This window comes from Prunus dulcis, chromosome 7 (assembly GCF_902201215.1).
Source record: "Prunus dulcis chromosome 7, ALMONDv2, whole genome shotgun sequence".
Classification (NCBI taxonomy): Eukaryota; Viridiplantae; Streptophyta; class Magnoliopsida; order Rosales; family Rosaceae; genus Prunus; species Prunus dulcis.
The window spans coordinates 11,513,456-11,538,744 of NC_047656.1; the positions used below are offsets into that span (position 1 = coordinate 11,513,456).

General features: G+C 35.3%; 3 protein-coding genes across 7 annotated transcripts; all 3 read left to right on the forward strand.

Moving 5' to 3' along the window:
• The first annotated feature begins 1,392 nt into the window (after positions 1-1,392).
• On the forward strand, positions 1,393-14,657 carry LOC117634806. Of its 5 annotated transcripts, none has more exons than XM_034369042.1 (21): positions 1,394-1,588; positions 1,915-1,977; positions 2,081-2,153; positions 2,565-2,687; positions 2,941-3,113; positions 3,706-3,855; positions 5,640-5,783; positions 6,679-6,739; positions 7,141-7,448; positions 8,286-8,417; positions 8,946-9,125; positions 9,374-9,460; positions 9,651-9,773; positions 10,001-10,118; positions 10,223-10,339; positions 11,080-11,229; positions 11,685-11,851; positions 12,005-12,145; positions 12,825-13,148; positions 13,279-13,407; positions 14,169-14,657. In XM_034369042.1, the coding sequence occupies exons 2-20, from the start codon at positions 1,927-1,929 to the stop codon at positions 13,375-13,377; spliced, it is 2,721 nt and encodes a 906-aa protein (XP_034224933.1). In that variant the 5' UTR covers positions 1,394-1,588; positions 1,915-1,926; the 3' UTR covers positions 13,378-13,407; positions 14,169-14,657. The 5 variants fall into 5 exon arrangements, with proteins under 5 accessions (XP_034224937.1, XP_034224933.1, XP_034224932.1 ...); XM_034369041.1 differs by having other exon boundaries at positions 1,921-1,977; XM_034369043.1 differs by having other exon boundaries at positions 1,921-1,977; positions 13,279-13,396.
• A 4,182-nt stretch (positions 14,658-18,839) lies between these two features.
• On the forward strand, positions 18,840-21,427 carry LOC117634778 (protein CHROMOSOME TRANSMISSION FIDELITY 7). Its single transcript, XM_034368993.1, has 6 exons — positions 18,840-19,170; positions 19,499-19,769; positions 19,860-19,955; positions 20,067-20,135; positions 20,586-20,923; positions 21,219-21,427. Exons 1-6 carry the CDS (start codon positions 19,001-19,003, stop codon positions 21,370-21,372), a joined length of 1,098 nt encoding a protein of 365 aa, XP_034224884.1. The 5' UTR covers positions 18,840-19,000; the 3' UTR covers positions 21,373-21,427.
• A 2,327-nt stretch (positions 21,428-23,754) lies between these two features.
• LOC117635870 lies at positions 23,755-25,279 on the forward strand. The gene has a single exon (XM_034370248.1). It carries the CDS (start codon positions 23,984-23,986, stop codon positions 24,716-24,718), a length of 735 nt encoding a protein of 244 aa, XP_034226139.1. The 5' UTR covers positions 23,755-23,983; the 3' UTR covers positions 24,719-25,279.
• The last annotated feature ends 10 nt before the right edge of the window (positions 25,280-25,289 follow it).

The window sequence follows — 25,289 nt, forward strand, 5'->3', positions numbered from 1 at the left end:
TGGGCTCAGCTTTATTTCCACTTTCTTTCTTGTTTTTGTTTTGTTTTATGCTCTGGTTTTGTGTCCTTGCTTAGTACTAAGCTCTTAGAAAAACTGGTTTATCAGAAAAATGATTCAGATTTTGGAAACAAACAAGGGCCAGCCCAACTTACAAAATCAAAAACAACGGCTGGTCATGAATAAAAACCCAGAATGAAAACAAACAAAAAACTGGTCATGAAAGATGATCAATTGATCATTGTTATGTGTGTGCCCTCTCTCTGACTCTTTATCTCTATTTTCTTGGTGGGGTTTCTATCTCTTCTACTCTGTTTCCTTCTCTCTTTATTTGCCCACTAAATCAGTTTCTCTCCAAGTCTCATGTTTGTACAAATCACGTCTCCCATCCCACACGTTAGAAAGCTCTTTTGCACTGAATAGATTGAAAAGAGATGTTATAATCATGCAACCAAGCCAACAGAACTGGATGAATACAAAACAACAAATAAATGACAAAAGAATACAAAAGGCACCGATTGAAGTGCCGTCAGTTTCCTCTCATGTCAAAAAGTCGGAAGCTTCACAACGTAATCAAAGCTCCACCAACAAATTGAAGACCAGGATCAGAACGACGACGAAATAGAATAAGTCCAGTGCCAAATAGTAGTCTCCAACTTCACTGGCGGCTCCGAGAACTTCAAAGAACAACCAAGTTCTGCTACGACATTAAGATCGCGGTGGTGGAGTTTACTGGGTTGGGGAGATTGGGCCGTGTGGGCTGCTGGGGGGTGGGTGTGGCTGACGGCTTCTCTTCCCCTATAGTTTTCTTATTATTATTAATTTTTTTTCTCCCTTTCTTGTTTTTGGACTTAAATGCCCCTCAATAAGTAACAGCCGTTAACCTAATTTAACAGGAATAGAGATTGAACTTGAATTGCTTAAATTGAAAATTAGAAGGACAAAAATGAAAACCACAAGGGCAAAAATAATCAAATTGAAATCACATGGATTTTAATGATAAAAGTGATAAATCACATGGACCAAAAGTAAAATTTTGCCTAAATATTATATATTACAAATGCTGAGTCATACAGTAATTAATTTAATTAATTTTTTTTCAATGATCAAATTGAAATTTCGTATATAATTTAAGAACGAAGAATATATTTAACCAAGTGATTAAATAGAGATGACATAAATACCAGTCGAATTAGGTGCCAACCCTAATAAAAAAAGATTTCGGGAAAAATCGAGAACCGAATTTTAAAAATCCCCATTAAAGATGGGCCGGTATGGTCACAGTAAAAATCCCCATTCTTCTAACCAAAGGCTCTCTTGTGTGTGACCAAATGAAAAAAAGCCTCATTCAAACTTGACATTTTATTTATAAAAAAACCCTGAGAAAAAGTTAACAAAAATATACAAAATAAAAAATAAAAATAAAGAACAAACGCAGCCACCCAGAGTTCCCACCTCTCCGACGGCAAACCTTCGAAAAGGTTATAGGCCCCTCTTCAAGTCCATTCAGTGCAAGCACGACGCCGTTTTGGTTCTTGTCAAGAGAACTCGCATCTCCGAGATACACCATCTGTTTGGTTGCCGAGAAAAGGTAGATACCAAATATAATTTCATTTATTTTTATTTTTCTCTGTGCCTCGAATGCTTGCTGTCAGCGTACATGTTTCAATTGATTTTGAGCTTACTTCGACTTTTATTTTCATGTCATGAAAACCTGAACAGTATATTGCTTAGATACGTAGAGTTCTTGTTCTTTCTTTTTTTGACTTCCCCTAGTTTTCTCAGCTGCCAAACAGGAGCTGATTTAGTGCTCCTGGAAACGTCGCCGTATTGCAGTTTAAGCATTACCAGTACCAGTATAATGGGTTTTTATTCAGAAACTAAATAAACTTGTTTTGTTGTTTTTCTTTGTGTAAGCTGTAGTTATAAATGGCAGGCCCTAAGGGAAAGAAGCAGCAAAAGCGCGGTGTCGACTTCAAAGTAATAAACTTTTTGATATTATGAGTCTGCTATGTTTTGGAAATTCAACATGTGAAACCGTTGTTTGCATCTGTTGTTTATTTTTCTTTTATATTTTCCTCAGAAAATAAAGCGAAAGATTGGTAAAAAATTGCCACCAGCAAAGAATGCTACAAATACTGAAATTAAATCCAAAGGTACTGAATCTGTTTTTGCATTCATATGTTCCTATTATTTCTTTATACAGCTGTGTCATTTGTTCATTGATTCTGCTGTTTCCCTGGATGATTAGACAAGACTCATAAATTAATCAAAAGGAAATTCTGTCACCTGTTCAACATAAATTGTTTATTTTTGTTGGTGGAATTCTTTTAGAAATTTTTTTTTTTCCTCAAAGTGGCTCGGTCCAAACTGAAAAGGTGTTTTTTTTTTTGGGATGATGAGAGGAATTAAGGTGAAATTTCTTTCTCTTGATTAATTGAAATAGTTTTTTAATTTTTTTTTCCACCAAAATGAATGAGTAGCCTGTGTGCTCCTATTTTGAGTTGTCAAATATTGTTGTGAACTAGCATCTCTAATGAGTATTAAGTAATGGTTACTGTGAGCAGCAATTATTCTTCCCGAGCAGAGTGTGGCATCGGAGAAGGCAGGATTAGCAGTGAATAAGAGAGGTTTAACATTGAAAGAACTTCTTCAGCAAACATCCCATTACAGCTCAAAAGTTCGTAAAGGTATTTTGTTGTTATTTTATAGTATCAGTTTGATGCAAAATTTAGTAGTACCTTCCAAAATATGAGCATTAATCTATTTTTAACCTGAATAGATTAATTTTTTATCATGTATTTCTGCACATTCATTGGGGTTTTTAATGTTTTAATCGTAGAAGTCACTTCCTTTTCAATAATTATGCTGTCTTGGAAGCTGTTTCCCATAGTTATTTTTTCTACTGTATCTAATGTTCTTAAGCTTTATTTCTTCGTGAAGAGGCATTGTTGGGTATTAAGGATTTATTCAAAAAGTATCCAGAAGAGTTGAGGCTGCACAAGTATGCTGTTATTGAAAAGCTGCGAGAACGCATTGGCGATGATGATGATAGAGTAGCTCGAGAAACACTACATGAACTTTTTAAGTCAGTAATTCATGCTGGTTGTAAGGAGGTAATTTTTGTTTTCTTTTTTGTCTGAATGCAGCAGGTGAAAACTTGGTTCTGCATTAAACGTATAAATGCAAAAGAAAGACGATTATATTTGATTAATCTCAGTTGAAGAAACATTTGGGTGGTTGATTATACTGTTTTTCCGCGTAATTCTTTCATGATAGATGTTTTTCCCCATAACGAATTTCAATTTTTTCCATGTAAAGCATCACTTATTTTAAGATTTTAAAGAGCCAGGCCAGAATTCTGGATCTGCGAAACCGTTCCTAGCTGGGTGAAATGGAATTATTTCTGTTTCAGTTTATAGAGCTTCACATAAATTATCATTATAACACTTATTCTTTTTACTTCCTATTATTTTCTTTTCTTATTCTTATGCATCTTCAGTTCTGTAGAACTATTAGATTTTCAGTACCGTAGGACAATTTGATAGTTTCAAATCTGTCTACTTCTTTTGCTGCGCTTATGGATTCAACTCAGTTACAACATTGTTTGACTTATTTTGGTGTTATCATCACTATTATCTTTAAAGTCATTGATGTTTATAGCCAATGAATATAATATGACATTTGTTTCCTTATTTTCTTGTCCAGGATAATCAAGAGCTTTTCGTTTCCTTGATGATGCCCTACATATTTAATGCAATGACACATTTAGCAATCGATGTTCGGTTGATGGCTTTCACATTTTTGGAGCTTGTCATCCAGTACCATCCACCTTCCTTTTTCTTGTATGCTGAAAAGGTATCCAATGTTTTTATTGGATTTTATTTATTTGTTAAATGTGTTCTTCTGTTGAATGGAACCTAAGAATTTCTGATTTATGTTTTGGTCATTAACTATGAACTGTTATATGATTTGTTGTTCTCCTATGCTTTTATTTTATTGTTCTAGTGGGGAATCTGCTTTTACCTGTCACAAAATTTTGATGTTGCATCATCATTTTTTGAAGCTGCACATTGTCTCTTACTAATAGAGTTTTTAGGAGCAATGGTCCTTAAACTATAACCTTATTTGCATTTTGGCCCTTCAATTTCCAAAATGGTTGTCATGATCCTTCAACTCTATGGTGTCAATTCCATTAACTTTTTCTGTCAATTTTGAGCATGTGCATGGCACATGGTGTACTGTTGAGGGTCGAAAACGGAAATTACTTGGCTCATGATGATCTCCTCTCGAAGGATGACGTGGCCCACTAACAAGGTAACACATGTATTTTGTTTTTGTTTCAATTGGTTTTTTAACTCAGGCTTTCTCTCTGTATTTCCAGTCGGCAAGATACCAGCGACTTGAACTTCTGCCAAAATGTTCTCCCCACCGGAGCACCAGCCATAGCCACCCAAGAGGATCCTCCACCTGAGTGCTCCATAGGCACCCAACACTCCATACCCACCCTCCCTTTCCTTGAATTCAATCTTTCAACCTCCACTAATCCCAAATTCCCTGACCCAAAACAAAGGCTTGATCCCAATAATTGCATGGTTGGTGTTGGTCATGGAGAACACCACCATCCCCATTTTTTCTCAAAATGTTTTCAAAATAAAAACGAGACAGTGAGGGTGGAGGTTAGCGGTGGGATGGGGGGGTGGTGGGTGAGGTCCTAAGGTGGGATGAGCTAAGAATGTGGGAATGGGGGTGGGGCGGGAGGGGAATGAGGTCAGCAGAGAAAGCCTGGGGAGATTTGGGATTAGGGTGGGGTGGTGAGGGTGACGGTAAGGAGGGGTTGGGGGTTGTGTGGGTTGTGGTTTAGGTTGGGTTGGGTTGGAGTGGTTCTGGCGACAATGGGATGAAGGGTTTTATTTTTTTTGGTGAAAGGGAATATGAGTTTTAGAGTGCTGGGAACTAAAAATAACTTAAAAAGACCATTGTACCCTTACATTTAACGAAAAAGATAACAGAACTAATGTCAGGATCAACAATGCCATCAAAAGTGGAGTTGAAGGATCATGATGACCATTTTGGAAATTGAAGGACTGAATGCAAATCATGTTATAATTCAGGGACTACTGCTCCTAAAAACCCCTTACTAATATTTAATGGAAATTAATGACTTAGAGTTTTTGTACTTCTCTGTGGTCATGTATTACTGATTGTTGCCTTATTCAATGACATTCTTTTTCTCCAAGACTATGATGGAAAACTTGTCTTTCTGTAATTCTTGGTATGTTCTTTGCTTACATTTTGCTCAATATTAGGCAAGTTACTGGGTTTTTCTTATAGATGTTGAGCTTTAGGTTCCTTAACCTCTTTTCCCTTTAAGCAGATATTCTTAATTGAATTTTTATCCAGGGTTTGCATGTATGATCTAGTTTGTTTTGTTGGCCATTGCTTTATTTCTCACCAATCAATTATGGCTTAGTCCTTTGTGCATGTGTGTTTCCTGTCGCTTGGTGATTTAAATCTTTTGTTTTGGATGCTAAACAGTCTAAAGTTTAGACGAACTCAAAAGTGACTCTTTCCGTGTTATTGTTCTCTTTTGTATTTAGGGATAGCTTTTAAGGCTGTTTCAATGATTGCTTTATTGACAGATTCTTCAAAGCTTTGAGGATATTCTGCGGCGGAACCAGTTTTATTTGGAGGACAAGAAGAAGCTCAAGACTGCTCTTGCCGGGTTGGGGCAATGCTTGTCGCTGTTGCCATGTAACAAGAGAGAAGTCAGCTCATTAGAAAAGGTACTTTTTAGTTTTTTTAAACTTGGAAGACTACTAACTGGTTTGCATGTTTTCTTTATTGTTTGTATTGTGTGGTGTGAACCTGCATGTCTCCTTGGATTTCTTTATCTGTATTCCTTCATTGCATGTTACTGGTGGAACTTCTGCTGCTAAATTTTGTTATTATCATCATTGTTTTATTGGTCGCATAAAATTTTCACCAATATATGATTTAACAGGTTTTACTTTGGTCCTGTTATTGAACTTGTGATATTTTTTCTGGAGTTTTGGGGAAGCAAGATGTTTGCAACGAATAATTCACCAATCATGTTGCTAGCTTAAGAAGTATAAAGACTGTCACGTTGCAGGGGATGGATACATGGCACCAGGAACATGCACATGAATTGAGTGAATCTTAATTTATTTATTAGTTTTCAATGGATTGGTCAGGCGGTTAGTGTAGTAGAAACTAGTAGTTGTAAAGTTAAACTTAAAAGGGAGAGTCTCTCACACATCCAAATTTTAAACTATATTTTCCTTTACTTAGTTACTTTAGACATGTGAAAGTTTTGAATAAATATTCTTTTTATACTCACTAATACCATGCATGATCTGCTTTTCAAAATAAAAAAAATGCATGATCTGACTTCTGAAGCTGGATGAACCATTTTGAATGGGAGAAAGTTTTTTTTTCCTTCTTCTTCTTTTATTTGGGTAAAAGTGGTGGCCAGAGGCCGAAAGGAAAGGAAAAAAATAATCTTGGAATAGTTCAGACCCTAATAGCCCCAATTACATCATGAAAGATCAATTGTTCACAGTAGCCAGGGAGAAACTGTTTTGAATTGTGCTTACCAGTCTTTTGCCTTTGTTATGCCAATGACTCTCTGTCTCTGATATCTTTTCTTGTTCTTAATAGAATGATGCCGGACAAAGGATGCTGCATGCTTTTGAGCCCGATTTGCCTGCAAAATCTGCTGGTATGTGAAAAACTGGTGCCTTGTGTGTATATGCTGTTATCAGTTATGTTCTACTGAGGGCACCATTTGTCTAGTCATGGCTCATGTCACAGCATAGATCAATATGACTTTGATAGTTGAAGTGCCTGAACTTTTACATGATAGTACTTCTTCCGTTATATAATTTTATTAGTTTGTACTTCTTAGGTTCAAATGCCTTGCATTTGGATGTATTCTCAGAGCGGGGGAAATGAAAGTTCTCTCTGATAATAATATTATCAAATAGCTTTTTCTTTATATTCTGCTAATAAGTTATGGTTTAGTGGGACAAAGCAATCCACAATCCAAGCACCTCCATTTTATTTATTTAATTTTTCTTTTCTTTTCTTATTGGCCTATCATCTTCTTGCTTTCTTTTGTAGGATGTTCTGTCATCATCCCAAAACTAAAAGACCTTGTGCCAGTTCTAGTCAATTGTTTCCAAGATTTTATTCCTGAAGTTCAGAGGGGTTCACTTCTTGATCAACAATCATTTGATTGTATGTTGTCCATACTTCACAGTATCAACCTTGCAGTGAAGTTCTTTTTCTATATGACTGATGAGGGTAAATTGGAATCACGACCTTCTCAAGAAGGGCTTGATGTGACTATGTTGACTATCTCTATGACACTATTGAAGAAGTTACTAGTATTGTTTCCCCTTAACATGACAAATCAACTTTCAGAAAAGGTATGACCTTAATATAACTTTAAAACTCATCATCGTTACTGCAAATGACTTCCTTTAGAGACTCCTGGTTGGTGTCACTTTATTTTACATCTGTTTTATAGCCTTCCTGTTTTAATTTTTCAGCAAACATGGGCCTGTACTGTTGAATATTAATGATATTTTTGATGTTTCTCTTTTTGGCTGCATTTTTTTTTTTCCGATACTTTCTTTTTGTACAGTTAGTCAAATTTTTCATCGTGTGCGTCCAATTTCTCTCAATATTTTCATTGATATATCCATAGTTTCAGACACTGGATATTTCGTTTGCATTGATGTTTAATACATTGCGAAAATCATAAATTTGTTATAGACTATGGTACTAATGGCATGAATAATGTGTGTTTGACCTTTACATTTCTGTTCTGTTTCTGTATTTTGAGTCCATTACAATTTATTAGTATCAAAACATGTTGACCTTTTCATAGAAGGTTGTAGAATGTTTCCAGAAAGAAGTCTTAATACCTTGGCAGCTCTCACATTCTTGAAACTCGAGTGTATAAGAACCCTATTCTATGATTTGTGCTTGGGTTCAAAAAACTAAAAGCAAAGTTTAAGATCTAGGTAGGTGCTATATGGTCATCAATTATCCTATTCAGGGTGTCTGTCTATGTGAGGCTTATTCTCTCTCTCTCTCTCTCTCTCTCTCTCTCTCTCTCTCTCTCTCTCTCTCTCTCTCTCTATAGTAGCTCATACCCCTTTTCATGAGGGATCTTTCATTGTCAGTATTAAAAGTTCTCTATCAACTGTTCTTGCTCTTTTTGTAACTTGAATTGGCTCTTTCCAAATTCTGTTTGGCAGGATGATGTTGAATATTTTGGCTTGAACGCTGAGTTGACAGAAATATTTTTATACTTAAGCAAATGGATCTCCCCTCCTGCTATTTTATTGGAAAAAGTTTTAGAATTTCTGGAAAATTCTCTGCTTCGAAAGGTCTGATTGATTCTTGTACCATAATATTTTATTATGAAGTTACATTGCTTGCGCTTCAAAATTCTGCATCATGCACTCTGTATTTTCTCGAAGGCACTGATTTAGGCGCGATAACATTTTATGCTTGATTATTTTTAATAAAAATGGGAAAGAGGCACAGAGTTCTGACCAAAAAAGAGGGAGTGCAGTTGTGGTTTATTTTTCTGTTTTTTCTAATCTAATGAGCTGATGCATTTTGTAGCGCTATTGTACAGAAGGAAAAGTTATGATTAATGTGTTTGATAGAACAATACAACTGAGAGATTGTTATTTGCAGTATTAATCTTTTTAGGAAATTTTTTATGCTCATCTTGCCATGATAGTTTAGAAAACACAAATGCATCCTATTTTAGTTACTGTATGTAGTATTTTGGGAGGTATAGACAATAAATTAGTGGTATTGTACTGTATTATGTTTCAGGTTATTATAACATCCAGATACTCTTTGTAAAGCTTCTTTTAAATAGTTGGGAATTTGTTATTTTACAGATCTGCCCTGACACACGTATTGGTAAAGCTTTGGAGAAGCGGGAGAAGTGGAAGAAGCGGGAGAAGAAGGAGAAGCAGGAGAGGCAGGAGAAGCAGCTGAAGCATTTAATTTCACTTCTTCCTTTTGTTCCAAAACTTGTTTCCCAAGTGCCAGATGACTGGAAGTCTCGCCTTCTTCAGGTGTGACTCGTGCTTAATAATAATTTGAATCCCAAGAGCTTATCATCAGCGTATTCTGTCAGCTGCCTTTTTTCTTCATAAGGTTGTGTAACTCTAGGTTTTGTTCTTCAAAGAATTAGAGGTTCCTAAATTACACATAAACCTTCGACCCAAAAAAAGAAGTTATACATAAACCATTATGGTAGTGTTAATTGATTAACTTCTTTTGAATTATGAAAATGATGTTATCTAATTGTCTTTAATTTCAGGCTTTCACTGAGGCATTCAAGGACTGCAATCATGTGTCCCCTTTGAAGTTGGCTTGCCTTTCCATTATGGAGGAGATGCTAGTTCCTGTAAGCTTGATTGTATACCTTTTTGCAGTTTCTCCAAGATTCTTTCTCAGTATACCAGTTGGCATTTCTTACTACCAAAAAAATAATAATAATAATAATAATAATAATAAAAAGGGAAATTCAGACTGCCTATCTATCTATCTATATCCCTTTCAATTTGAATTTTGATATATTTTTCTGCAAATCGTAGAGACAAGACGTGCTGTACCTGGATCCTAGTGTTCCTGAGATATTTGACTTTCAGATTGCCTGGATAAGAGAGCTTCCTATGTTGCTGATCCTGATGGGTGATAAAAACCCATCCTGTTCCCAGGTGACTATTTGCTTAACATTGTAAAACAATAGTAGTGACACAGCAGAAACAAGACACTTGGTGTTGACAGTGCTAAAGATTAAAACGCCTGAATTTTTTAGCATCTTGTATCTCTGTGTCATGACCTGATCTGCAATATTTCATTATTTATCGTTTTATTTTTTGCATAGTCATTGTTTTATATCACATATGCTTTTTCCCCCCTTTAAAATTAGATGCCTTTTCAGGTTGTGTTGCACCTTCTACTTCGCCTGGGACAACGTTCATTAATGAACTCTTCCTTTGCACGGGAATATGACAACATGCAATTCTCACTGCAACCATTTTTCAGCAATCAAAATGATGGTAAAGAGCCCAATTCAATAGAGACACTTGTGTTCTTTTTTATGGATTAATCATCCATCAGCATACAATTCGGCTTCTTATGGTACTCTCTTTTGTTCTTGCAGGAGATAGTCCCTTTGTAAAGCTTCCCAGAGATTCTCAGGAACTCTCTCTTTGCTGCCTGTTTTATTTCTCTCATTTGGATTCACTTTTGCTGAAGTCAATAGCTGATTGTTGCCTTTGTAAGTTTCTCATGTCTGCCTCGGTTATATTCTGGATCGATTTGACAGCTTAGGGTTTGGTATGCTGTAAGCAGTTCATATCATCTTTAGGCGTTTTTTATTTATAAGTTTCATGCACTACACAACTAAATTGGTCAACTTAATATGCAAACTATTGTTTTTATCATAACACTCATAAAGGAACCTTGTAATTCCAAAAGTATTCTGTGTTGAAGTCACTTGGGTGTCAAATATGTTCCTCAGCGGTAGTGTTGTTTGGTGGTAGAGTTATCTTTGCTGCAAGAATAAGGAAAGCGCCCTATCCGCTTCAGTTTCTTTGTTGAAAGAGTATATTTTTCAAAAACTGATGTAGAAAACCATTTTGGTGGACATTACTGTGGCTGAGTGAAGGCAATTTTCTAGATAATAGTAGATAGAAACAACGCTCAAAAGGAGTCTCATTCAACTGGAGGATAGATGCTCATCATTCAAGTCTCTATGTAACTGTCTTTTTATTTATTTATTTTGTGGTCGAAATTGTATTTTTATTCTGTGATTTGGTCGAAATATAAAAGGGGTGAGATGTGCCATTAAACATCAAAAGGTGATTCATATTTTTTGCTAACAATATGAAGTAAATATAAATGTTATCTTTTCTGCTTTCCAGGAGATGTATGAACATTTTTTATGTATGAAGAGTTACTTGCAATATTGGAATTTTATTTTAATTGACATTTTTATTTCTTGCCAATTCATTGCAGGTCCGCATCTGGAACATCATGTATTATTTCGAATCATAGAGGTCTTGCATTCATCTTATAAATCTGGGCATATCCAGATTGCTGATCACATTAGTTTCCTTATCACCTTGCTCTCCAGTTTCAGTGTTTTCCCATGTACATCTGACAAAAGTAAGTCTGGCCTATTCATGTTATGTAGATAATTAATTACCAGGAAGCATTCTCTTTGTGTTGATTCACATCTTGTGTCAAGTTTCAATTTTCTGATTTTCTATTCATGATTTGTTTGTTTTTCCATTTACCAATATACATTGAATGATTATCCTTTTGCATGCTTTATCGTAAAGGTAATTAAATCGGAAGTGTGAGATATTGTTGTTAACTTATGTTTTAAAAAGCTGATTGAGGACAAAAATTATCTCTCTACTTAAGAGCATGTTAGCTTGCTCTTAGATTTTGGACTCAAAAAGATGTTGCTCAGGACAATTTTAAACTATTTATTCATTTTGCTGCCAGGATATCTGATTCCTTGGTATTAATTCCTGAAGAACCAATTCATTATTTAAATACAACAGTTTTATTGTAATTATTTGGTTTCTAAACCTAAAATGGCTTCATCCTTGCAGAAGAATTTATAGAGAGTGATGTGAATATCTCAAAAGAGAGTGATGTGATTATCTTAAATCGGAAGGCTTTGAAGTCACTCACTCGCATTGTTCAGTCATGCCTGTCAGAGATGGGTGATAATTCTCTTGTTTTTCAGATGCTAGAGAAAGTGATACTTGAGCAAATGGCAAGTTGACTAAATAACTTAATTTCTCATGTTTTTTACATGGATGTCTTCTTAATTTTTATTATTTGGGATACTTTTCCTGTATTTTCTATTTGAAATTTACACTTAATTGTTTTTTTTCTCTTCCTGATTATGGTTTTGTTTATGTTGCAGTCACAAATTCCTCCTCTAGACAATCTTTGTGCTATGCTTAGGATGCTTATTACACTGGACTCTAAAGCCACAATAATTTCTCAACAAGCTTTTATAAGCCTAGGCAATATCCTTCCGTGGTATCTGATAGACATTGTGCATGTAAGTTTCTTTTCTTTTCTTGCTACCATATCATGTTTATAAATGTCAGTAGCAATGAAGATGCAAGGCAACAAGATATGGTACCAATATTCGTCTACCATTTAGGATATTTATTATCTTTCTAGTTTTATAACCCTTATATGCATGCACTCGTTATCCTTGGGAAAGAGAAAAGACATCTAACAAAGATGTTTTGGTCTATGGGTTCATGTTACATTTTTATTTCGTCATAGTAAATAGAGCATATCTTTTTTAGTTAGAAACAAATTAAATAAGAACCTTTGAACTTATCTCTGTGTTGTAAGTTGCTAGTTCCCTTGTCATAGTCTCATGGTTACATGTTGTGGCACAAGAATCGATGAATTGGGATCTATAAGGATCTTTTCCTGTAATAAAGGGCCAACAAAATTATATATTGTTTTTAATCGCATACTAAGGCTGGTATAGAGGACGGAGATGAGGACGAGATGTCTGTATAATTATCAATTTGACATTACTAAGATATCTTGCTGTGCAGATTTCTATATGTTTGCAGTCGTCTCACATTTTCTGCCCCCTCTGCATGAACTTTTAAATTGTTGCATAATTCCTCTGTGCATAGTGTTTCTTTTCCAAATAATTAAAGTCCTTTGCCTTGTTGAGTTTTATCGCTCTCTCAGTTTTCTGCCTTCTGATGCAGTGCACTGCTGAAGAGGATAAGATGGTCCCGGGTTCCATTTGTTCAAGTGCATGCTGTTATTATCTTACTCCTTGCTTTGTCTTATTTGATAAAAGTCACAAACTTCTGAATGTTGTATTGAAAACATTGGGGTCATGGATAACTAAAAGTAGTTTGGCATGTTTAACTCCTGATCAAACCCGCTACACAACAGAAATTTCAAGTAAGGTAGATGCGGTCGTTTCCGTGCTTCAATTGATGCACAAGGATGACAAAATTTGGCAAATCATATCTTCATTCAAGGCGGAGATTGACTGTATCTTGGAAAGCATCATCGTTTTACAGGTACTTTCATTTGCACCCTCAGGCTTGTATATCCAGAGAATCTTGTTTCTTTTTTTGGCGGCATACCTGTGTGCATCGTAGTGAGATCTTTAATTATTATCTATCGTATTTTCCTACTTTATTTATGCAGTCCTCGAAAGAAATCAGCATGACCATCGAAGAAAGGCACATGGTGCAATGTGCACTTGGTCGACTAAGGACATTGCATAGTGGCATGCAGTCAGTCTAGAGGGACGTTCCTAATCTAAGTAGGTGCCTTGTGAGTCTTCTACTTCATAACCATCTTTAGTTTTCGCTTGCTTGTTTCATTCATTTATCAATAGGGTTCTCATAATTCATTCTTGTTTAGAGCATATGGAGCCCCTCTTTCTGGGATGTTCTTTTCATACTTGCAGGTGCACATACTTGGGTACATACATAAATAAATTAAGAAAAATTAGGTTTTAGACATAATTAACTTTATTAATTAGTTTGTAAGATATTGGATATTTTGGTTTTAGTTTTAATACCTAGGAAAAAACTACTATTTTGGATTAGCCCAAAGAGAGGCCCAGATTCGTTGGGCCAGGTAAAAAATAACAACTGATAAGACAATTCTACCCTTCTGATAAGACAATTCTACCCTTCTGGTACAATTCTACAATGGCACATGTAGTAATTTTAGAGTCGTTGGATGTCCTTTTGGTAAAATTAGGTGGCTTTGGTTTTATATTAATTAAGCAAAATTAATTATCTTTCTTCCAAATTAGTTAAGTTTTTTATGGGTTAAAACTAAAGAGCCCAATAAATTATCTGTGTGCTTTATATATATAATTTTCATTTTTAAATTATAAGAAACAAAGACTATACGAAGTCAGAATGGTACGATATCATCGTCCATCAGTGGACAAGCGGTAAAATAAAAAGACAAATTTTATAGGTTTATAGCTAAATGTTTTATTTTGTAGGTGGACATTTTAGATAAATGATTTATATCATGTTTTTCGACATCTCTTTACATTTTGATTCCCAACATTGCAGCACTATCTAATTGTTGTGGAAGTGCAAGGAATGGGAAGAGAAGGAGATGATCAAGATCCTGACAGTAGTTTAGGGAATGGCTTCTGGATCAATGTTGGTCGATGATCCTTGACTTGGTTGAGGTTAGGTACTCGAAGACACGAACTGAATGCACGTCTCCGATGGCCGGCTTGTCTTCCTCATGAGCTAGAGCAAAGCCATGATTATCATGCTAAGCAGATCAAAAGGAAAAGAAGAAAAGGAGTCTCGAACACCTAGCATATTTTTGGGGTTTTGGGTTATGTTGGGAGTCAGATTTTGTTGTAGAAAGTTTAACATACTAACTGTTTAGGAATGATTTTATCTGAGACTCGAGCACCTAGCATATTTTTGGGGTTTTGGGTTATGTTGGGAGTCGGATTTTGTTGTAGAAAGTTTGAAACAGAACTGTTTAGAAATAATTTTATCTGAGACTGAATGGGCGCCGAACCGGCCCATTGCCATCCCGAATCTCAGTGTTATAGTTTCACTTTTTTATCTTAACAAAATAACAAACTCAATTTCTTAGAAATAACAAATTATGAAGTCCTAATAGTTGGGATTCAGAGTCCAGCTCAACTCAACTTTAAATTAAAGGTAATTAAGGTAATCTAAACATTTTTTTGGTGCTGAGGTAATATAACTTTTATTTCTATATACAAATTAGTTTCATATCTCTATGATGTACTTGAATGTTTCAACTCATTATTTAATTTATTTAAGACAAACGCCTAATTAAAATGGAAAATTATATATTATAAATTACTCTTATTTAAAGAGTATAGCCGGGCGGCCGTACTCCTTAAATATATTCGAATATTTTAACAGTATAGCTGATCGGCTGTACAGTTAAAATATATTAATTAATTAAGTAATATCTTAGCCTTTTTTAATTACTTTAATTAGTAATTATGTTTTAAATATTATTTAGGTACCATGCTTCGGATTCCGAAAATCTTGAGGTTGGATTAGAACTAAGTGATTTGTTACTGAATTTGCGGCCTATTAAGAAGGTATTTCAATTGTTGTTTGATTTTACAAGTTATTCTTTCCACTTGAATGATCAACATGTCATTTGTATCTTGTCTTTTGTTTTTAAGTAAATTTAGTTGTTTAGTAAAAGAATTTTGATTAGCTTCTCTTTACGGATGAAGTAGTTGATTTATTCATTGAATGTAAAGATTAAGGATTGACTTTATTTTTCAACTCTGTCTCTCATAAGATAATCTAATTCATGATTATAACAAACTGATATTGTTAGCTTCCCTTAGTGATTAATTGGAGTATGTAGCGGAGTCGATTGAAAGACAAGCTCTTATCTAGCCGGAGTCTATAATTTATTTTGTATTTTTCTTTTATTAGTTTCAGTGGGTGTGCAATATGATCAGATAGTAGAAAACAGGAAACTTGTTAGAAGCAGCAAGATCCTATTCTTAGTCCCTATGCTCTTCACCATGTGGCAATGAGTTGTGTTATATAATATGTTATCATGAGAACAATCATGAATCTACTTGTGTGGAGGTTATGTTAATGATATGGTTTAATGCATTTTCCTAATTGCTAGACCTAATTACTTTTATTTAAAGAGTATATCCGCATGGCTGTAATCTTTAAATTTATTCGAATATTTTAAAGGTATAGCCGCACGGCTATACTGCACAAAATTGTTTTCTATTTTATAATTAAGTAATATCTTTTTTTTTTATATAGAATAATTAGTAATTAAATATTTTACTAATTTCATAAATTACTTAATTATTTATTTTAAATTATTCCTTGGACTTTGTTTTTTATTTTTTATTATACAAAATTAGTTTGTTTAACCAAAAAACAAATGATCCAACGACTGTGATTAAAAAGTGACTTGATCAACCAAAAACAAATGATCAACGGTTAAAATTAAAATCCAACAGTTAAAAAAAATAAAAAAATATTATAAATCAGATCTAACCTCAAAACACATCTCAAACTCTACAAATCCTCATTAAAGTCTATAAAATAAAATGTTGTTGTATTTGTTTTTTTTTAAAGTGAAATTATTATTATTATTTATTTTTTAAGATTAAAATCTTCAGAAAATTAATTCACGAAGGTTGAAACAAAAATAATGTCTAAAAAAATTAACGAGAAAAAAAGAAAAAAAAAAGGTGTTAACCCTTTTTAAACAATTTAATAAAGTTGCGGATTCAAATTATGAGTCTGCATGATTGGAAGAAAAAACTATTTGAGTCCAAGCAATATATGAATAGTTGTATTTTGAAGGGGAGAAATTTGAGTTTAGCCCTATCTCCAACCCATATGGGAAAATATTATAATTGGGGTTTTGGAGGTATGCAATCGAGTGGATGTGTTTCAATATGTTACAGCTCCTTTTTTTTTATTTTTTTTTATTTTAAGTTATAGTCTAAAATGTCGTTGTTTTAGCCAATAGCTTCGTCTTCTCCATGGGGTATTCTCCCATGGCTACAAGGGAAAACCAGTGATCTCCATGTTGGCTCCACCACTGTCTGCATAATGTCAATTCATTGAAATTATACCAATAACCTTACGAGGCAAGAGCACACGAAGAATTTACAATAATACATTTATGCATCTAGAGAAAGCAGCAAGGACCAACATATGTAATACAATAATTTAATACAGTGATTATACTTTAGCATGTATGCCATGTTTTGCATATTTCTTCTTGATGTTACTTTCTCATTTTTCCAGTGTTGCAAGCATGAGATTATTTTCTTGCTTTGATGCTACAATTGAGTGGGAGTCTTGTTCTCATTATGATAGATTTATAGTATGTTTAATTTTACTGTTTTTTATATTGAGGGATTTGCATTTAAGGGTGTTATTTTGGTTGATAGTTTTGATTATTGAATAATGTTTTTATTTATTTACTATTTTGACTATTTAGCTGTTTAAACTTATTATGCATTTTGTTTATGCATGTGAGTTTATGATCTATATTGAGATACTATTGTTTTAATAACATTGTGGATTGACTCTTGTTAAGTCGTAAAAGGATATATGTACTGAAAAACATAAAAATTCACATTACGGATCAATATATGTTAAGGTTCATGTTTGTAGGTGCTCCATGTGATTTGAGATTGCATTATGTGATTATAGATGACATGTTTTGATAAAGTAGAGCAATGCTTCTATAGTTCGTTTTGTTTAATCGTTTTTCATGGTAGCTTGAAGGGAAAGACTTGACTATTTAAAACTCATGGCCAATAAAGATTATCAAACTTTTACAGAAACTTAGTGCTTTAGTGCTTGATCTAGTGGGAGAATGTTATATTCCTATTTAGATCAGTGCACCATATACTAGGTTATATTTTGATGAGTCATTGACTTATTGAAGTTTGATAAGAGTTTAAATTAGGTCATGTCTTGAGGCCCAAAACCTTGTGAATTAAAGAAAGTATTGAAGCCAATTAAAGGGGTCCTATTTATTTCTTTTTGCGTGAATCGTTGCTTGATGGGCCTAGAGTAGTCGGTCTTTGATGATGAAGAGAGACAACTTGAACTAGCCCTATATAGTGATTATTTTGCTTCAAATTTTTAAAGCATGCAGTAGCATGTCACTTACACTTGGAAGAGCTGCTATTTGGATGTTCAATTTTAGTTTTAGGCTCCGTTTGGTTTACGGAACGGATTTGAGGGAAAATTACTTCCCATGTAATTTTTCAAGGGATGAGAAATGGAAAATTCATTTCCCACGTTTGGTAATGGTGGGAAAGTAATCGGGAGATATCACTTTATTTCCTCTCCCATGTTTGGTTTGAGTAGGAATGGAAAACAAAGTTTGTATAATTTTTCAATTATATTCATATTAAATCAAATAAAAAAAGGATGCATTTAATGATATATTGTAATTCTAAATTGTTAATTGGACAAAATAGTTATGAAAAATATGCATTTAATGTTGGCTCATTTTCCCAAACTTTCCCATGATGAGGGAAAACAAAACTCAATTTATGAGGAATACTTCACTTTCCCCCATACTTTTCTATGTGTAGGAGAACCATTTCTCATGCTCGGACTTACCAAACATAGGATTTCCCATTTTCAAGTCTCCTTTCTCATGAACCAAACGGGCCTTAAAGTTTTTATTTTTCTTTTTAAGTTGAGCAAAGTTTTAGTTTTAATTGTGTTGTTTTTCCCAATTTTGATATTCTTTATTTTGTGAGATGGCAGCAACGAATCTGAAAAGTGCGTGCTGGAGAATGTTGAATTTGTTGGTCCTGATAGTATGGGGCCTAAGAACTCGGCAGCTCAAGAAGACAAGAGTAGTTGATGAGAGTATTAAAATATTCGAATATATTTAAACTATATTAATATTTATCAAAAAAATATTATATGATTACTTAATCAATTGGACTTTTAAACTGTTTTATATTTTATATTTTCATTTAATTAATTGTTATAGATGAATTGATGGCTCGTTTGGAGTGATTTTGGGTATGCCAAAAATCACTTACATGAAGAATAATGATCATATGAAAAAGGACATGCGAGCTACTTCTTCTCATAAGTGATTTTGGGCTAAAATCACCGGCAAAGAAGCTCTGAATCAAATCAACTGATCAAATTAACGAATTGGGCCTCCTTTGGACGGGTCTACGGAAGAAATATCTGGGGTTCATCGTCAGCGGACAGGCCCAAGAAAAAATTGAAGGCTACATAATTACGTGGGAAAATTAAATTCATTCTGGAGCCTACCAAATTTCTGGGCGCCAAAAACAAAGTAAATGTTGATTGAGGCGTAATGCAATCAGATCGAACCCCAAATCAAACTCCACGAAATTCGTGCAATGCAATCAAAGATCAGTGCCTTCTTCAAACCCTCTCCTTCTTTTTCAATAAAATTAGCAGACGCACCTCCGACTTCGAGCGACGGAGACGACGACGAATTGGCCATCTGGGAAAAGACGCAGCACCAATATTGTAGCACCTACAGGCGAAGAGATCGAAAGCTTCAAAGGTATTTTGTTTTTTGTTTTTTACTTGGGCTGGTTGTTGTTTGGGTGCTGAGAAATAGCTAGAAAAGGCAGAGGCAAAAATGGATTTTTCGCTTTTCAGTTTATCTTTTTTTATATTTCGTTTCTGGGTTATTGAATCTACAAAGACCAAAGCTAAAAATCAAATAGCGTCAATTAAGACATTTAGGAATTGGGTTTAGCGTGGATTTAATTTATGGGGCTTTTCTTGCAGAAAATCTAGGATTTTGTAGGAATATCAGTAATGATTTACTGACCCTTTTTCTTATTTGTTTTTTTTCCCCTTTCCAATCTTTTCTTTGTGTAATGAAGGGGTGAAAGTGACAAAGGTTCAGTTAACCAATTGGCGGAGAGACCCATTTTAGATAATAATTCTGGGAAGCCAAAATCATTCACATTGGGAAGAACAGTGGTGAAGAACAAGAAGAGAAGTTATGCTCAGTTCTATTTAGAGTTTGGTCAGTCTGATTTTAATCTGCACACATGTTCCACCTGTGGGGTCAAGTATACCGCTGGAGATGAAGAGGATGAGAAGGCTCACAAGGCATTTCACAAGGACTATACCCGTGGAATTCAATTCAAGGTGCAAATTGTTTTAGATTATGTGTCTCCATGAGTTTCTCAGGTCCATTTGGGTGCTTATTTCGTCAAAGTTGCTGACTATGTTTTGCAGGGATGGTACAATGAAAGGGTTGTTCATACGCCTTCGGCTGAAGGAGGTCGGATTGTTTTGGTGTTAGATTGTGACCCTCCTGCTCAGAGAAACAAGGTTCAAACTCAACATTCTGTTTTCTTGAATCTGATACTTTATGTAAATGGGGGCACTGTTTCAAGGAAACTCAAAGATTTGCTTAACTAAGCTACTGTTTTGTACTGGCAGGTTGGGGAAGTTGTGAAGATGATGGAGAGTGAACTTGAAAGTGGATGGATTTTGCACAAGTTGTGTAAGGTGACTGACAATAACTTTTAGTCTTTTACTTAATGAATCAGAAAAACGCTACCAGAATCGTTGCTGCATCAAATGTCTAGAAAATTCTTGAACTACTATTTGTTTTTGCATTATGTTGGTTCATTTCACACTTCCATCAAGACTTGGCCATAGGACTTTTACGGACACAGTGGCGCCTTGTAATTCCACAATAGTACAAATGGCTATAGTCTGTATGATTATGTTTTCCCGGACCAGGACAATGTTGAATGCTTTGGATTTAATTTTCAAAATTTTTTTTTGTAATAAACCCATCTGTCTTTTGACAATTTAGGAGTACAATATGCTTTCGTATCTCGTTTTCTCTCTCTCTCTCTCTCTCTCTCTCTCTCTCTCTCTCTCTCTCTCTCTATGGTATGATTCAGCTATTAGCTCCATTTTCGCCGTGGTATCTCACCCTTATGTTTGCAGGTGTACCTGTTCATTTTGTCCCAAAGGATTGTTGGGTGTCTAGTTGCAGAGCCAATAAAAGAAGCACACAAAGTCCTCTCATGTGCAGTTAATGGAAGTTCTGATGGTACTACTACAAATGAAACAAAACTAACCACTCTCCAATTTGGGGATATCAGATTTCAAAGGGAAGTCATGAGAAAAGCCCCTTCTGTTCCTGAAGCTTTGAACGAGAATCTCAATGGTGCTATATTTTGTGAAGAGGAAGCAGTGCCTGCTGTCTGTGGCATCAGAGCCATTTGGGTCACTCAAGCTAACAGAAGAAAACACATAGCCACCCAGTTACTGGATGCCCTGAGGTAACTTCAACTCCTCCGTATTATTTCCTCTGGCTTTTCTCTTGGTGGGGAGTTTCTTTATATTCTCATCAAATGGAAACCAAATGTATGATATGGTAATGTTGTGGTTTGGATCCTAACCTGCAAGCCAAATCATGTCAGCTAACTTTAAGTAGATTTTAGCACAATAACTTTTCCAAGTTTCTTAAAAGAAATGTAAGTTCCTTTTGCTGGACAATTGACATTGAATTGCTTGCTTTTCTTGATATTTGTTTGATTAACATTTTGCTGTTTTCTTACGCTTTCTCTCTCACAGGAAAAGTTTCTGCATGGGATTTGTCCTTGAACACTCTCAATTGGCATTCTCTCAACCAACATCAGCTGGAAAGGCTTTGGCATCCAATTATATTGGTGGTGGATATTTTTTGGTGTACAAAACCAACAATCTTAAAGGTCCAGATTCTATTTAAATGAATCTCTATTACAATTTATTAATAATTAAAAAAGGTCCAGACTCTATTTAAATGAATCTTCATTACAATTTACATGCTTGTTCAATTATAAAAGTACGAAATTAAACTTATTCCCAAATTTTCATATTTTTTTGACGGAATCGAATCCAGGACCTAGAATGCAGGGATAAATGCTTGGTCAAGAATAGTTCAAAAACAGAATGAATTATTCATAATAATAAAACCAAATTACTTTTAATAGTGTATATTTAATGATTAGATAACACCCAGAGAAGGCTACACATTGATATTTCCTGAGGCATTTGTTAAATGTTTTAGGGACCCCGTGATGCCTTGGAGGCTGCAAACCTTGAGCATATTTATAATCAAATACAGAGAGAAAGAGAGGCCCAAAAAGCTTTATTAATTTAGACCTTTACAAGTTTCCAAAGGGATTTTAAAAAATGAGAAAAAAGTTTCCCCACATTTCTTCTGTGCCCATTGGGAGGGAGGGGCAGCCACCTCCATGGATGACTACCAAGTAACAAAAGAGATGTTTGAACAACTTCATTGACATGAATGGGGAAGTGCCTACGTTTTTCCAAACTAGGAGGGCAATTAAGTCCCGTTAAGCAATAAAACGTTGTTTATTTATCACGTGACCAACACGTGAAATGATGTTTACATGTAAAACGGTTAGCCTAACAAAATATCATTCAAGTTACTGAAAAAAAGTCTAACTTTGGTAAAAATATGTAACTTTTACTTGTACAAGCTATCTCTGTATGGAACTTTTCAACAACAATTGACTCTTACTAGGCCTTATCTCTCTCCGCTTTATGACCAACTAACGCTTGTCTAGTGAAATTTCTCTTCTTATTATTATTGTTAGAAAATTCAAATTAAATTTTTTTTCTTCGATTAATAAAAGAATAAATAATATTTTTACTGAAAAAAGGGTGGTTATAACTTATAGTTTTCATTTTCATAATTTAATTTTTCTTTAGGGAGTTTCAAAATTTTCCTCTGTTGTAATTGATGAAAACAAAGAACAACAAATTGATTGGGCCAAATTTCTGACAAGTGTTGTTTGACCCATGCTGGCCAATGTTGTTCAATTCAGGATTGTTGTTAAGTTTAGGCCTCACTTGAACGTCACTGGTTGGCAAAACTTCAATGGCAACATGAGGATTGTCGTTCTTCTATTTAAACTAGCAGACAAGAGAAGAACGTGGAGATATGGAAGTGTATAGAAATGGTATGAATTGGTTTTGCAAATGGGTATGGAAAGGGATGGAAGGAGGGGATTAGGTTAGGAACCAACACATACACTCTTGCTTAAGTTTTGTTTAATCAATCCAAGAGAAGAAAAACTTACCTATACCGGGGATACCACTCGCGAGTCAATTATTTATTGTCATGTATTTAAACTTTTCAACATGACAATACGTGATTGGTTCGAAATAACGCCACTGGGCATCCATATTACATGTAAGTTCTTCTCATCCAATAGGAACTTGAATTTAGAATCTCTAAATGGTACACCTTGCTTCAACTCTCATGTTATTTCGGTGAAATAATTGGAGTTAGACTTTTGACCAAACTCAATGCACAAAAGCGTAAAATGGTAACTTTCAAAGTCTAAGAGCTCTTGCGCAAGTAACATTGGAGCTCATTTTTATCAACAGAATAACGACACTTGAATTTAAGTCCTTTTCTCTTAACACTGATATAAAATAAGAAATGTAAATCACAAGTATATCAGTACAACTTATGTAAAATTTTAAATTTGTGATAAATTTGAGAAATGAAATTGAATGTGATGATGAATTCCGTGGGTGCCAAGTCTTCTAATTCAATGTCATACATTTTTATAATTATTTAAATTTGCTTAAAACTAAAAAAGATAGTCTTTTTTATTGGGTCAGAAAAAAAAAATAGATTTGCCATCATCACCAGACTGACCAATATTGGCCATTAGGACCTATGACGTACATCATTGTTGGCTTGGCAGGATAGACAGATGAGACGAGGAAAGAGGTGACGTGACGGGTAGAAATGGGAGAAGCAAGAAAATAAATAAATGGTAATATATATTTATTTCTATTTTCTATTTTCGTTGTAGAAATTTGTTTTTCCCAGAAAAAGAAAAGAGAAAAAAGAAAAAATCAGGACCTGATTATTTTGATTGTATTTTTTTGCTAGAGTTTATTATAATAATAAAAATTGTCAGTGCATAAAAAAAAAAGAAAAACGGAATTGTCAGAGTTAAATTAAATGTAGGTACTAAAAAAGTTAATTTCTGAAACAGGAGCCGAAACGCGCCGTTTTCGATTGCTTGGGCCCCAAGCCTTCAGTCATTTACATAAAAGGCATGCGTGTGCTCTGGAAGATACGATCACCCTGGCTCCTACGAAACATCAAAACTTGTATTCCTTAAATACCCCTACCGCCTTACCGTATTTACTACTTCCGTCCTAAACCCCACACCTCTATATAAAACCCTTTACCCCTGTTCAATTTTTCCTTCCACAAACACCAAAATTTCTTCTGATTTTCATTTCGACCTTCAAACTTTGACACTCAAGCTCCGGAATCTGACGTCATCTTGCCGGAAACCGCTGCGAAGATGGTGGAGGTCCCCAGAGCTAGAGGCGTCTCGTTTCCGATCGTCTTCTCCGACGGCGAGACCGAGACCGATATCGGAAACGTCGTCGTTAACGATGCCCTAGAGTTCAAGCTGTTCCTTTCGCTCCTGAGCAACAAGATCGGAATCTCGCCGCACCAGTTCACGGTCTTCCTCTCCTCGCCGGACACCCGCCGGCGAATCCCCATCACCGGCAAGGTCAACTTCGGAGCGATTTCTCGCGAGAAGAACTGCTTCTTTCTCGTGGAGCTAAAGCGGTCGAGACGCGAGAAGCGGCGTTCCAAGAATAGCCAGATTCAACACCCCCACCACCAAGATTTTCAAGAAAACGAGTACGACAACACGGCGTCGTTCGGAGCTCACAATCCAGTCAACAAGAGCCTCAGCCTTGAGAACGTGATGCTATTGAGGCGGGGTATGGAGATCGAAAACGTCACCGGTTTGGGTTTTCCGTTTGCGGGTCGGGTCGAGTACGAGAATCGGATCAGGGAGTTGCAGATGGAGAAGGAGAGATATTTGATGAACATGGGCCTGGGAAGATCCGATGGGCTTGGGCTTGGGCCGGGCCGGGGAGGTGGCGTAGCGGTGGTGTGCGAGGAGTGTTCAAGAGCTAAAGCGATGGGGAGAGAAGTCGGATTCCACTGGTGTGCTTACGACGCTGTAACTTTCGGGTTCAGGTCTCCGGCGGGTCCGATTTCCCGACCCGCCAAAGGGTAAAGCTCATCAAAATCGGGGCTTTATGGGGTTTTCCCTTTTTTGATTTGCTGGACATGTTGATATTGTGAACAGAGAGAGAAGATGGTGATAGTGATTGATAGTATGCGGTTTGGTATACGATAAGGAAGGTATACCTTACTTTGACATAATTTATGGGTATATAAGAGAAATCGATGTCGTTTAGCTAGGAGCTGCCATTGGCAAAGTTTGGAGGTGAATCTTTAGAGCATACGGGTCCTTTTTGTCTGAAGCCTGCAATTGAATTTGGGAACATATTCAGTGTGAGAATTAAATTAAGGGTAGTGGGAATGTTTGTAGGGTTTTTGAAGATTTCTTAGAAGGGTTGATCTTTGAGTGTTTCCAAGCTGGAATTGAAACTAATGTGTAGTTGCTTGAATAGGGAAAAATAAATTTCCTTTTTCATGTTTGGGGAAGAGATGGAATTTTGGGGTGTGGTTTTGGTTTTGTCTCATTTTGTATTTTCCATGGATTAGTTTCCAATTTCCGTCAAGAATTGATTCATTGATATTGAAGGATGGCGCTCCACAGTACCTAACTGGATTTCTTTCTT